At 44.2% G+C, this 13,077-nt stretch overlaps 1 protein-coding gene across 2 annotated transcripts in view; it reads right to left on the reverse strand.

Annotated features, from left to right (window-relative positions):
- Window positions 1-13,077, reverse strand: part of LOC126187538 (alpha-1,3-mannosyl-glycoprotein 4-beta-N-acetylglucosaminyltransferase A) — an 875,060-nt gene that overhangs the window by 324,688 nt on the left and 537,295 nt on the right. Inside the window, exon 3 of one of the 2 annotated variants that reach the window (XM_049928684.1) lies at window positions 507-575. The exons of the other annotated variant lie outside the window; for it this stretch is intronic. Within the exon in view, the coding sequence (XP_049784641.1) occupies window positions 507-572 (66 nt within the window). The 5' untranslated portion in view covers window positions 573-575. The remainder of the gene's footprint in view (window positions 1-506; window positions 576-13,077) is intronic. 2 annotated transcript variants of the gene reach the window in all.

Raw genomic sequence — 13,077 nt, forward strand, 5'->3', positions numbered from 1 at the left:
GAATGGAGTTAGCAGTTGGTGGATCTTTGTTGAACTTCGTCCTGAAGTGTCGTTGCACTGTTATGACTGACTGATGTGAGTGCATTTCAAGCACGACATACGCTCTCTCGGCTCCTGTCGCCATTTTGTCTCACTGCGCTCTCGAGCGCTCTGGCGGCAGAAACCTGAAGTGCGGCTTCAGCCGAACAAAACTTTACGAGTTTTTCTACGTATCTGTAGTGTGTCGTGACCATATGTCAATGAATGGAGCTACAGTGAATTTATGAAAACGCTTCAGTCATTTGTAATAGCCCTGTATATGAATATGTCTCATCAGAAATTGTACTCAATATATGCAACAAAATTGTATTAAACAGAAAATTAAGTGTAACTGAAAATTGATGCAGTCAGTGGAGTTATAGTTATGACAGCTTCATGTAAATACTGCAATTCATGAGAAAGGGAAACCAATGACTGTACCCGAACTCTCTGGGAAGCCACATTGTCGTAATATCTTTGTACCCTACCTTTATTTCACGTAAACAGTGATGTTTATCACGTGTGTGAATTTCTGCACAACGAAGGAGGCACATCACCTGTAAGTAAACACACAACAGTTACTGTTCTCTAGAATTATTGTATAAAAGAACACTAGAATTATATTTCCCGACTTTCCGATCGCAGTAAAGCCATGTAAGACAACTGCACGCCAAACCACCACACAGGCAGACATCACATACAGTATCAACGTTGCACTTCATAATGGGAAGAGATTGCTGGAACCTGCAGTGCTATGCACGAATAAAAGAATAGTAACTTCTGCGATGTTTTACTATTTAAATAATAGAACTGACAGCTATTCAGTTTAAAATTCTAGTTTTATGACGTTCGGTATGTACAAAAACATTTGAGGAGGTCAGAGCACGATAGACGGCTTGAACTCTAGCAAAATGTTTCGAATAACCAGAGATAGGGGACGCACCTCTGTGTAGCTACGATCATAAAACGGTTACCAGTCACCGACGAGTGATGATGATGTGGTTTGTGGGGCGCTCAACTGCGTGGTTATCAGCGCCCGTACAATTTCCCAACCTTTGATCAGTCAAATTTCGCCACTTTTCTGGATGATGATGAAATGACGAGGACAACACAAACACCCAGTCATCTCGAGGCAGGTGAAAATCCCTGACCCCGCCGGGAATCGAACCCGGGACCCCGTGCTCGGGAAGCGAGAACGCTACCGCGAGACCACGAGCGGCGGACGGTCACCGACGAGCGCGGAAGGTTGTCCGATGAACTAACGTTTTAAGGTGCATCTGGCAGTCTAGCAGCAGTCCAGGGATTTTCTAAATGATTCTTCAATCATTTTTTCGACGATGTCGACTTTATAGTGACGTTGGAGGCAGAAATTTGTAGAATCTTTGTAAAGAAAGTAATCTGAGGGAAATAATTTAAAATTTAAATTACAATTTTATTTTTCGCCACTGTCTTAGTTCGAACTTTTTGATTTACTGTACTTGTTAGAACATCCATGATATATACATTTTTGTTTTTCGTTCTCTCTTTTCGCAGCTGCAGATATGCAAGTTGCATAGGTTAAACGCCGTCTTTTGCAACTTTGAAAGTCTTAAGACCAAACGCGTCTCGCTTTATTCTAAGGCATTGTTAGTGGTCACTGCAACAATTGGTTTTTTCCGTTACAAATTTATTTGCTAGTTTTATGAATAGTTCGCACGCTTCAACTTACTACTACAAAAGGTATTAATTCTTATTGTTACTTACGGGTTTTCGTTGTTTACGTCTTTCTTCATGTTCTTCCACCCATGTGTCAGTTTTAGCACTTTCGCCAACAGTAAAGATATTCACGTTTTTGTGTTGTGAAGAATCAGTCGTTTCGCCATTTTGTGTGTTTTGCTATTACGGGATACGTTCATCTTTCTTTGTAGTGGTGGGAGTGTGTGTGTGTGTGTGTGTGTGTGTGTGTGTGTGTGTGTGTGTGTGTGTGTACTACATTGTGTAAATTATTGATTTACCACGGGACAGTGGTGGTTGAACTAAGACGGGGAGATCGCCTAGTTTGTCATTATATGGTGTCAAGGGGGAAGGGGGTTGTTTAAATTGTTTTATTGGTTTAAACATGGTCTGGGTGCAGATGTTTGTCTGCTCATTTACGATGTGTTTCTTCTCTATGCTGCTTTTCAAATTTGGCTATTCTCTTGGAGGTTTAGGAGATGTTTCTTGTTACTGAATGTGGCTATTTTCATGTCCTTATCTATCGTGGTTGGTTGGTTTTCTTGCCGAAGGTGTTCTGCAAATTTTGAACGGCTGGTGCCGTGTCTCCATGCTCTTTGTGTTCGTTCTACTTTATTTCTGAAGTTCTGCATGTCTGCCATAAGTATAGACCATCATAACAGTTATGCTCAACATTATGAAAAATTGAAACATGTAACCTGTAGATTTCATTATTAAGAACGTTAATCATTAAAGTACCGTATATCGACTACCTTCCTGCAGTGCTAATTCTGAAGTACAGGTTGCCTCACCTGGCAATACGATACTTCTAGCGTATTTGATTTAATAATCGAACTCTATCCAGTAAATATCACGGAAAATTCCCGTGTAGCGTAACCAGCCATATTTAGAAATTTAAAAATGCCTAGCTTTGAGTTTAGTTGAAACCACCATTGCCTTCGGTTCACTTAATTAGTAACTGTGATTTTTAGCGTAACAGGTATTATTGTGGTGCAAGTTAGTTTACATACATGCACTTCCGTTCTTTCGTTGATTGGCTGGGTTTGATGGTTCTACTTCCACGAGGTGCATTTCTATCATACCGTTACCAGGGAAATTCATCCAGTCTCCCTGTCCCCAACCTAACTTTATTACCATCTTATTTTCTCCATTGACGTTTACTAGATACGATTTAATTTTGCATTTTAAATTTTTGTGTGGTTTACGGTCAGCCAACAACACAATCTCATCCCTCCTCCCCCCCCCTCCCCCTACTCCGCCAGTCAACACACGCACAAAAAAGAAAACAGAAAAATAAACTCGACCCGACCGACCTAGAGCCACAATTATGTCTGCTGCAGTGCTATCTTTGTTTCGTGCTGTGCTGAAGCCGTATTTTTTTAATGTTTGTACTGCTTTGTCTTTGAGTAGGGTTGCCAGCCGTACTAATTATAATAATGTGTTCTACATTACTTCAGGCAGTTCTCTATACTTTGTGACTACAATAAAGCACCGAAAATACCTTATATCACACGGATTTTCTAGGATTCATTTTACCTAAATCATTAGAAGATTAGAAAACTTTATCATAATTTTGCGTCCTACCCTTAACAAGCAATATAATTTATTTGCTCCATTTTATTTGCCCTACCTCTGAGCCATCACGGTTTAAATCACCCGTTGTGATTATTCACTCAAACTAGTGCGGCCCAGGGTCGCAGACTGCATCATTTTTGTTGCAGATCGCTTTTACCGTCTTTTACCGCCAGGTGGATTCATTCGACCCTTGTACCGGAAAATGATCTTGTTCGCTCAGAGGTCTTATTTATATATTTTTGAGTCGTCAGTCTTCTGACTTGATGCGGCCCCTCACGAATTCCTCTCTTGTGCCAACCTCTTCATCTCAGAGTAGCGCTTGCAACCTACATCCGCCCTCTACAGTTCCCTATAGTACCATTCAAGTCATTCCATGATGCCTTAATGGATACCCTATCACCCTGTCCCCTTCTTGTCGTTTTCTACATATTCCTTTTCTCTGCGCAGGACCTCTTCATTCCTTATTTTATCAATCCACCTAATTTTCAACATTCTTCGGTGGCGCCATATTTCAAATGCTTCGATTGTGTTCTGTTCCGGTTTTCCCCCAGTCCGTATTTCACTACCATACAATGCTGTGCTCCAAACGTACGTGTCCGGAAATTTATTCCTTGATTTGCGGAAGAATTCTGACTATCTAGGACGTGTAATAGCACTTATAAACTGATTGCTTACTTTAAATTTAAAGCTCACAGTATTTCTTGTAGGACATAGTCTATATTACTACAGTTTTGAACTCCCCAGTAATAGTCAAATACTAACGCTAATTTTAATTTGAGGAATAGATAAAAAGGAATATTTACACAGAAGAAATGAAGATAAAATGACAATCTAAGCAACTTTAGCCCAGTATTTGGCAATCACTAACGCCTCGGATCTAGCGGACATCAGCTCATCAATGGCACATCTTGCAGGACAGTCTACGTTTTTCCAAGTGCTCTGTAGTTCGTTGAACTCCACAAAGGGTTGATGATGTGCGATAATTTCTGCAAACTATCTGTTAACCTGGCAGCCCCCATTGTGAGCTTATTTTGAGCCTATTCTGAGTCTTCCAGACGGACCATTCTTCAGTGAAGCGGGCACATACACTCCTGGAAATGGAAAAAAGAACACATTGACACCGGTGTGTCAGACCCACCATACTTGCTCCGGACACTGCGAGAGGGCTGTACAAGCAATGATCACACGCACGGCACAGCGGACACACCAGGAACCGCGGTGTTGGCCGTCGAATGGCGCTAGCTGCGCAGCATTTGTGCACCGCCGCCGTCAGTGTCAGCCAGTTTGCCGTGGCATACGGAGCTCCATCGCAGTCTTTAACACTGGTAGCATGCCGCGACAGCGTCGACGTGAACCGTATGTGCAGTTGACGGACTTTGAGCGAGGGCGTATAGTGGGCATGCGGGAGGCCGGGTGGACGTACCGCCGAATTGCTCAACACGTGGGGCGTGAGGTCTCCACAGTACATCGATGTTGCCGCCAGTGGTCGGCGGAAGGTGCACGTGCCCGTCGACCTGGGACCGGACCGCAGCGACGCACGGATGCACGCCAAGACCGTAGGATCCTACGCAGTGCCGTAGGGGACCGCACCGCCACTTCCCAGCAAATTAGGGACACTGTTGCTCCTGGGGTATCGGCGAGGACCATTCGCAACCGTCTCCATGAAGCTGGGCTACAGTCCCGCACAGCGTTAGGCCGTCTTCCGCTCACGCCCCAACATCGTGCAGCCCGCCTCCAGTGGTGTCGCGACAGGCGTGAATGGAGGGACGAATGGAGACGTGTCGTCTTCAGCGATGAGAGTCGCTTCTGCCTTGGTGCCAATGATGGTCGTATGCGTGTTTGGCGCCGTGCAGGTGAGCGCCACAATCAGGACTGCATACGACCGAGGCACACAGGGCCAACACCCGGCATCATGGTGTGGGGAGCGATCTCCTACACTGGCCGTACACCACTGGTGATCGTCGAGGGGACACTGAATAGTGCACGGTACATCCAAACCGTCATCGAACCCATCGTTCTACCATTCCTAGACCGGCAAGGGAACTTGCTGTTCCAACAGGACAATGCACGTCCGCATGTATCCCGTGCCACCCAACGTGCTCTAGAAGGTGTAAGTCAACTACCCTGGCCAGCAAGATCTCCGGATCTGTCCCCCATTGAGCATGTTTGGGACTGGATGAAGCGTCGTCTCACGCGGTCTGCACGTCCAGCACGAACGCTGGTCCAACTGAGGCGCCAGGTGGAAATGGCATGGCAAGCCGTTCCACAGGACTACATCCAGCATCTCTACGATCGTCTCCATGGGCGAATAGCAGCCTGCATTGCTGCGAAAGGTGGATATACACTGTACTAGTGCCGACATTGTGCATGCTCTGTTGCCTGTGTCTATGTGCCTGTGGTTCTGTCAGTGTGATCATGTGATGTATCTGACCCCAGGAATGTGTCAATAAAGTTTCCCCTTCCTGGGACAATGAATTCACAGTGTTCTTATTTCAATTTCCAGGAGTGTAGTTTTCCGATGGTGTCATGCAGTGGTGTTCAGACATCTACACAGATTACTAAGAACTCATCTGTTTACCAGTGTTATATTGTTGCCTGGACAGAAGTGTAGCGATATTCCAGTAGCGGGACGCTCGGCGGATACCGGCTGGTCGTTGGGAAATAGGCGGACACTTCTTGACTCAATGTCCACGCCCTTTTCGTCATAATGTGAACGTCTGCTTCACTTCAGTGTTGTATTTTGGGATATTGTCCCCGTAAAGGGCAACCATCTCATTACCCAGTTTTGTATTGACATTGGCGTCTGCACCCTTTGAAATATAGCTCAGCATTCACCTTCTGCATAGGATCCTGAAAACCATCTCGGCAGACAAATAATGAACGCTGTATTTCTTGATATCCGAAGAGCGTTCGAGAAGTGCTAACCACACCACCGCTTACTTACTGAAGTAACATTACATGGGGACATCAAACAAAATTTGTATAGCTTGATTATTTCTTGGTAGGGAAGATACGCATGCCATTTTGGAGAGTCACAGATATAGTAGTAACTTCTGTTGTGTTGCATGGAAGTGTCTTGCGATCCTTGCTGTTCATGCCGCAGACGATATTAGTGACCTGAGACTTTTTGGAGGTGATACTAGCTATCTATAATGGATTACTATTTGAAAAAAAAAATCAGTCAAATCGTGGTAAGATTGAGAAGTGACGTGAAAACTGGTAATTCGGTTTAAATGTTGTGAAATGTACAATTTTGACTTCCCATAACTCAAAAAGGTACTTTGTCTCTGCAATATCAGTGAGTTACAACTGGAGCTAACTCATTCAAGCACCTGATGTAATTATATTTATTTACACGTCAGATTCCGTAGGACCAAATTGAGGAGCAAATCTTCAGTGTCATGGAACGTGTCAGTGCATAAACTTATAACATTAAAGTAATAAAAGATAAAAATAAAATGTTTATGAACCCGAGAAAAGTCAATCCATAAGATTAAGTAAAGGCAATCAACAATACAAGAAGAATCAGCTTAATTTTTCAAGGAACTCCTCGACAGAATAGGAGTGAGCCATGAGGAAACTTCAGTTTCGATTTTAAAACTCGTTAATTGCTGCTACGATTTTTGAATTCGAGTGGTAGCTTATCGAAAATGGATGGATCAGTATAATGCACATCTTTTTCCACACGAGTTAAGGAAGTCCGATCCAAATACAGGTTTGATTTCTGCTGAGTATTAACCGAGTGAAAGCTCCTTATTCTTTGGAATAAGCTAATATTTTTAACAAGAAATGACAGTAAGGAATATATATATACACGCCAATGTCAAAATACCCAAACTACTGGACAGGGGTCGACAAGAGGTTTGTGAACTTGCACCTCTTATTGCCCGAACCGCCCGTTTCTGAGCGAAAAATATCCTTTTGAATGGGAAGAGTTACTCCAAAATATAATACCATACGACATAAGCTAATGGAAATAAGCAAAGTAGACTAATTTTCGAATCGAACGATCACTTACTTCAGATACCGTTCGCATTGTGAAAACTGCAGCATGAAGTCTGAACAACATCCTGAACGTGGGCTTTCCACGTCAGTTTGCTATTCTAACACCTAGAATATTAGTTTCCATAATCATATGCCCATTCCGTGAAATTAAAACGTCGGGTTTTGTTGAATTGTGTGTTAGAAACTGTAAAAACTGAGTGTGATTTAGCATTACTTTACTGTGTACAAGCCATGAACTTAGGTCATGAACTGCACTACATGAAACCGAGCCAATATCGCACGCAACATCCTTTACTACCAAGCCAGTGTCATCAGCAAACAAATATTTTAGAGTTACTCGTAATACTAGAGGGCATATCATTTATGTAAGTAAGGAACAGGAGTGGCCCCAAGACTGATCCCTGGGACACCACCCCCCCCCTCCCCCACTTGACTGTACCCCACTCAGACCCCACATCACAGCCAATGTCAATATCGCGAATAATGACCCTTTTCTGTCTGTCGCTGAAGTGGTAAACCAATTGCGAGCTATTCTTCATATTCTGCAATGGTCCAGTTTTTGGTTCAAATGGCTCTGAGCACTATGGGACTTAACATCTGAGGTCACCAGTCCCCTAGAACTTAGACCTACTTAAACCTAACTAACCTAAGGACATCACAAACATCCATGCCCGAGGCAGGATTCGAACCTGCGACCGTAGCAGTCGCGCGGTTCCGGACTGCAGCGCCTACAACCGCAGTTTTTTGTTGTATGAAATGGAACAGAGAGGCTGAGTTGTAGGTGCATAGTTTGGACAAAATACGAAAACAGCGAGTATGTATGCTTGAACATAAATGTAGATGCTACCCACACCTTCAGGTTACAGGGAGGGAAAATGGGTTTTACGTCCCGTTGATATAGGGTTAGTTAGAGACCGAGGACACGCTCGTACTGTTGAGGATGGGGAAGGAAATCAGCCGTGCCCTTTCAGCGGAACCATCCCGGCATTTGTCTGGAGCGATTTAGGAAAATCTACATCTACATCTACATCTACATCCATACTCCGCAAGCCACCTGACGGTGTGTGGCAGAGGGTACCTTCAGTACCTCTATCGGTTCTCCCTGCTATTCCAGTCTCTTATTGTTCGTGGAAAGAAGGATTGTCGGTATGCCTCTGTGTGGGCTCTAATCTCTCTGATTTTATCCTCATGGTCTCTTCGCGAGATATACGTAGGAGGGAGCAATATACTGCTTGACTCTTCGGTGAAGGTATGTTCTCGAAACTTTGACAAAAGCCCGTACCGAGCTACTGAGCGTCTCTCCTGCAGAGTCTTCCACTGGAGTTTATCTATCATCTCCGCAACGCTTTCGCGATTACTAAATGATCCTGTAACGAAGCGCGCTGCTCTCCGTTGGATCTTATCTATGTCTTGTATCAACCCTATCTGGTACGGATCCCACACTGCTGAGCAGTATTCAAGCAGTGGGCGAACAAGCGTACTGTAACCTACTTCCTTTGTTTTCGGATTGCATTTCCTTAGGATTCTTCCAATGAATCTCAGTCTGGCATCTGCTTTACCGACAATCAACATTATATGATCATTCCATTTTAAATCACTCCTAATGCGTACTCCCAGATAATTTATGGTATTAACTGCTTCCAGTTGCTGACCTGCTATTTTGTAGCTAAATGATAAGGGATCTATCTTTCTGTGTATTCGCAGCACATTACACTTGTCTACATTGAGATTCAGTTGCCATTCCCTGCACCATGCGTCAATTCGCTGCAGATCCTCCTGCATTTCAGTACAATTTTCCATTGTTACAACCTATCGATACACCACAGCATCATCTGCAAAAAGCCTCAGTGAACTTCCGATGTCATCCACCAGGTCATTTATGTATATTGTGAATAGCAACGGTCCTATGACACTCCCCTGCGGCACACCTGAAATTACTCTTACTTCGGAAGACTTCTCTCCATTGAGAATAACATGCTGCGTCCTGTTATCTAGGAACTCCTCAATCCAATCACACAATTGGTCTGATAGTCCATATGCTCTTACTTTGTTCAATAAACGACTGTGGGGAACTGTATCGAACGCCTTGCGGAAGTCAAGAAACATGGCATCTACCTGCGAACCCGTGTCTATGGCCCTCAGAGTCTCGTGGACGAATAGCGCGAGCTGGGTTTCACATGACCGTCTTTTTCGAAACCCATGCTGATTCCTACAGAGTAGATTTCTAGTCTCCAGAAAAGTCATTATACTCGAACACAATACGTGTTCCAAAATTCTACAACTGATCGACGTTAGAGATATAGGTCTATAATTCTGCACATCTGTTCGACGTCCCTTCTTGAAAACGGGGATGACCTGTGCCCTTTTCCAATCCTTTGGAACGCTACGCTCTTCTAGAGACCTACGGTACACCGCTGCAAGAAGGGGGGCAAGTTCCTTCGCGTACTCTGTGTAAAATTGAACTGGTATCCCATCAGGTCCAGAGGCCTTTCCTCTTTTGAGCGATTTTAATTGTTTCTCTATCCCTCTGTCGTCTATTTCGATATCTACCATTTTGTCATCTGTGCGACAATCTAGAGAAGGAACTACAGTGCAATCTTCCTCTGTGAAACAACTTTGGAAAAAGACATTTAGTATTTCGGCCTTTAGTCTGTCATCCTCTGTTTCAGTACCATTTTGGTCACAGAGTGTCTGGATATTTTGTTTTGATCCACCTACCGCTTTGACATAAGACCAAAATTTCTTAGGATTTTCTGCCAAGTCAGTACATAGAACTTTACTTTCGAATTCATTGAACGCCTCTCGCATAGCTCTCTTCACACTACATTTCGCTTCGCGTAATTTTTGTTTGTCAGCAAGGCTTTGGCTATGTTTATGTTTGCTGTGAAGTTCCCTTTGCTTCCGCAGCAGTTTTCTAACTCGGTTGTTGAACCACGGTGGCTCTTTTCCATCTCTTACGATCTTGCTTGGCACATACTCATCTAACGCATATTGTACGATGGTTTTGAACTTTGTCCACTGGTCCTCAACACTATCAGTACTTGAGACAAAACTTTTGTGTTGAGCCAGCAGGTACTCTGAAATCTGCTTTTTGTCACTTTTTCTAAACAGAAAAATCTTCCTACCCTTTTTAATATTCCTATTTATGGCTGAAATCATCGATGCCGTAACCGCTTTATGATCACTGATTCCCTGTTCTGCGTTAACTTTTTCAAATAGTTCGGGTCTGTTTGTCACCAGAAGGTCTAATATGTTATCGCCACGAGTCGGTTCTCTGTTTAACTGCTCAAGGTAGTTTTCAGATAAAGCACTTAAAAAAATTTCACTGGCTTCTTTGTCCCTGCCACCCGTTATGAACGTCTGAGTCTCCCAGTCTATATCCGGCAAATTAAAATCTCCACCCAGAACTATAACATGGTGGGGAAATCTACTCGAAATATTTTCCAAATTATCCTTCAGGTGCTCAGCCACAACAGCTGCTGAGCCAGGGGGCCTATAGAGACATCCAATTACCATGTCTGAGCCTGCTTTAACCGCGACCTTCACCCAAATCATTTCACATTTCGGATCTCCGTCAATTTCCTTCGATACTATTGCACTTCTTACCGCTATAAACACGCCTCCCCCTTCACTGTTCAGCCTGTCTCTGCGGTATACATTCCAATCTGAGTTTAGGATTTCGTTACTGTTTACGTCTGGTTTCAGCCAACTTTCTGTCCCTAGTACTATATGGGCGTTGTGATCGTTTGTTAATGATCACGGAAAACAATCTGGATGGGCGGACGCGAGTCTAAACTGGCGTTCTCCCGAATGCGAATCCAATGTAATAACCACTGCGATCTTCAAGCTGTGCTGTTGCATTTAACCAAAAACGGCATCTGTTGTACGTCTTCATTACGCTGCCAGTGCCAGTCGTGGTAAAAACAGTTCTCTGTATCTGTGGATGCATGAAGTCGGAGCTAATTGTGTTCTAACCGGAGTAAATTGATTGCTGGTGCTCGTTCGGTAGGCGCTTCCGCAACCAAGGTAGCCGAAGTGTTGGGTATTTCAAGAGAGACCGCATCGAAGGTTTATACCGCTCACAGGGAAGGAGGAGAGTCATTAGCTACGTCACAACACAGATGAAAGTGTGCTTCGAGTTATCGTGACAGAAGGCCACTGAAGACGATTGTGACGAAAAATAATAGAACAGTTGCAAAAGTCACTTCAGAGCTGAATGTCGCACTCGCGACCCCTGTCAGCAACGAAACACTAAGGGAGCTCCATAAGCAGGAAATTGCGGGGCGATGGAATTCCAAAACCACTCGTCACTGGTGCAAATGCCCGTTACAGAATAACGTGGTGCAGAAGCCATAAAAGTTGAAAAGCTAAGCTATGGAAAGTGTAAGAAAGACGCCTGGTCGAATGAGTTTTTTCACACTGTTTCTAACTTCTGGCTGAGTTTACGAGACAAAACTCAAACATGGCGGGGGTTCGGTGATAATTTGGGCAGCCATATTGTATTTCATGGGCCCCTTCGTTACTTTACGAGGTCGCATTATGAAGCGATTTTGGGTGATCAGGACCATCTCCAGGTATAATGTTTGCTCGCCAATGGTAAAGCTAAAGGACCCCTCTTCACTCAGCTCGAATCGTCCATGACTGGTTTTATGAGCATGAGGGTGAACTATCGCATCTCCACTGGTAACCATAGTAGCCAGATCTCAATATTATTTAAGCCTTTGTGGTCTACTTTGGAGAGAAGTATGCGTGCACTATTTTGCAGGAGTAATGGTGTAAAATTCCCGTCCTCATTTCGATTCCGCCAGTACCTCGTCTCCTACCTTCCAAACTTCGTATCAGCGCCCAATCCGCTGCAGAGTGAAACTAATTCTGGAATGCTCCCCATCTCTATTGGCCTGCAAAAATCACCTGTCTTGAACAAACAGAGAATTTGTGCGACATGTTCGGATAGCGGATGAAACGTCGAATCAGCGTCCTTGCAATTTGGTGGAACAGCGCGATCTAACTTTCAGCGAGTGGCTTCACTTGGACGCGAGGTAGCTATACAACCTTGTGCATGCACTCCCGAACCGATTCGCAGGCGGTTACCGAGCCCTTGGGCGGAATCGAGCGGTATTAGATGATGCTTGTAAAGGTTTCTCTAGAGGTGACTAATGTTTTGATCGGTGGGCTTAAATAACCCAAGGACACTGGCTGTTACGCACTGATTACAGGACGAAGGACTAACAAGCTGATGATGATGTTTTCAAACATTTTTGTGTGCTCACGCCACTTCAGCACAGAATGCACTCTAGAAATTGTGTTATGCGGTTTATAGGGGTACAATCTACATTTACACTCATGTTCAGAAGAACCAGGACACTTTGAACGGCTACAGACGGGATGTTCGTAGTCACAGGACACGTACCTTAGTATGTTCTCCAGAAGTGATTAGCATTTCCGTCACCTCGGTTCAGCACGTTTCCTGTCGCCTAGCAGGCACACGGTCCTCCATGGGTACAACTTGTTTCATGCGTGATAGCATCTACGCGTATAGGGCGTGAGGCATCTTTTGGTATAGCCAAGCATGCTGCAGTAACCTGGCTCCAAAGTTCATCTGTGGTGGTTCGCATTGGATCACAGCGCTGCACCTCTCGTTTCACCATACCCCACACATTTTCGATTGGCGGCAAGTGTAAGTAGGCTGTTTAGGTTTTCTTATTGGTAACGCCACGTAGCGCTCTGTATGAAAATCACTGGCTGTGCTGTGTGCAGTCTGTGGCT

Source organism: Schistocerca cancellata, chromosome 5 (assembly GCF_023864275.1).
Source record: "Schistocerca cancellata isolate TAMUIC-IGC-003103 chromosome 5, iqSchCanc2.1, whole genome shotgun sequence".
Taxonomy (NCBI): domain Eukaryota; kingdom Metazoa; phylum Arthropoda; class Insecta; order Orthoptera; family Acrididae; genus Schistocerca; species Schistocerca cancellata.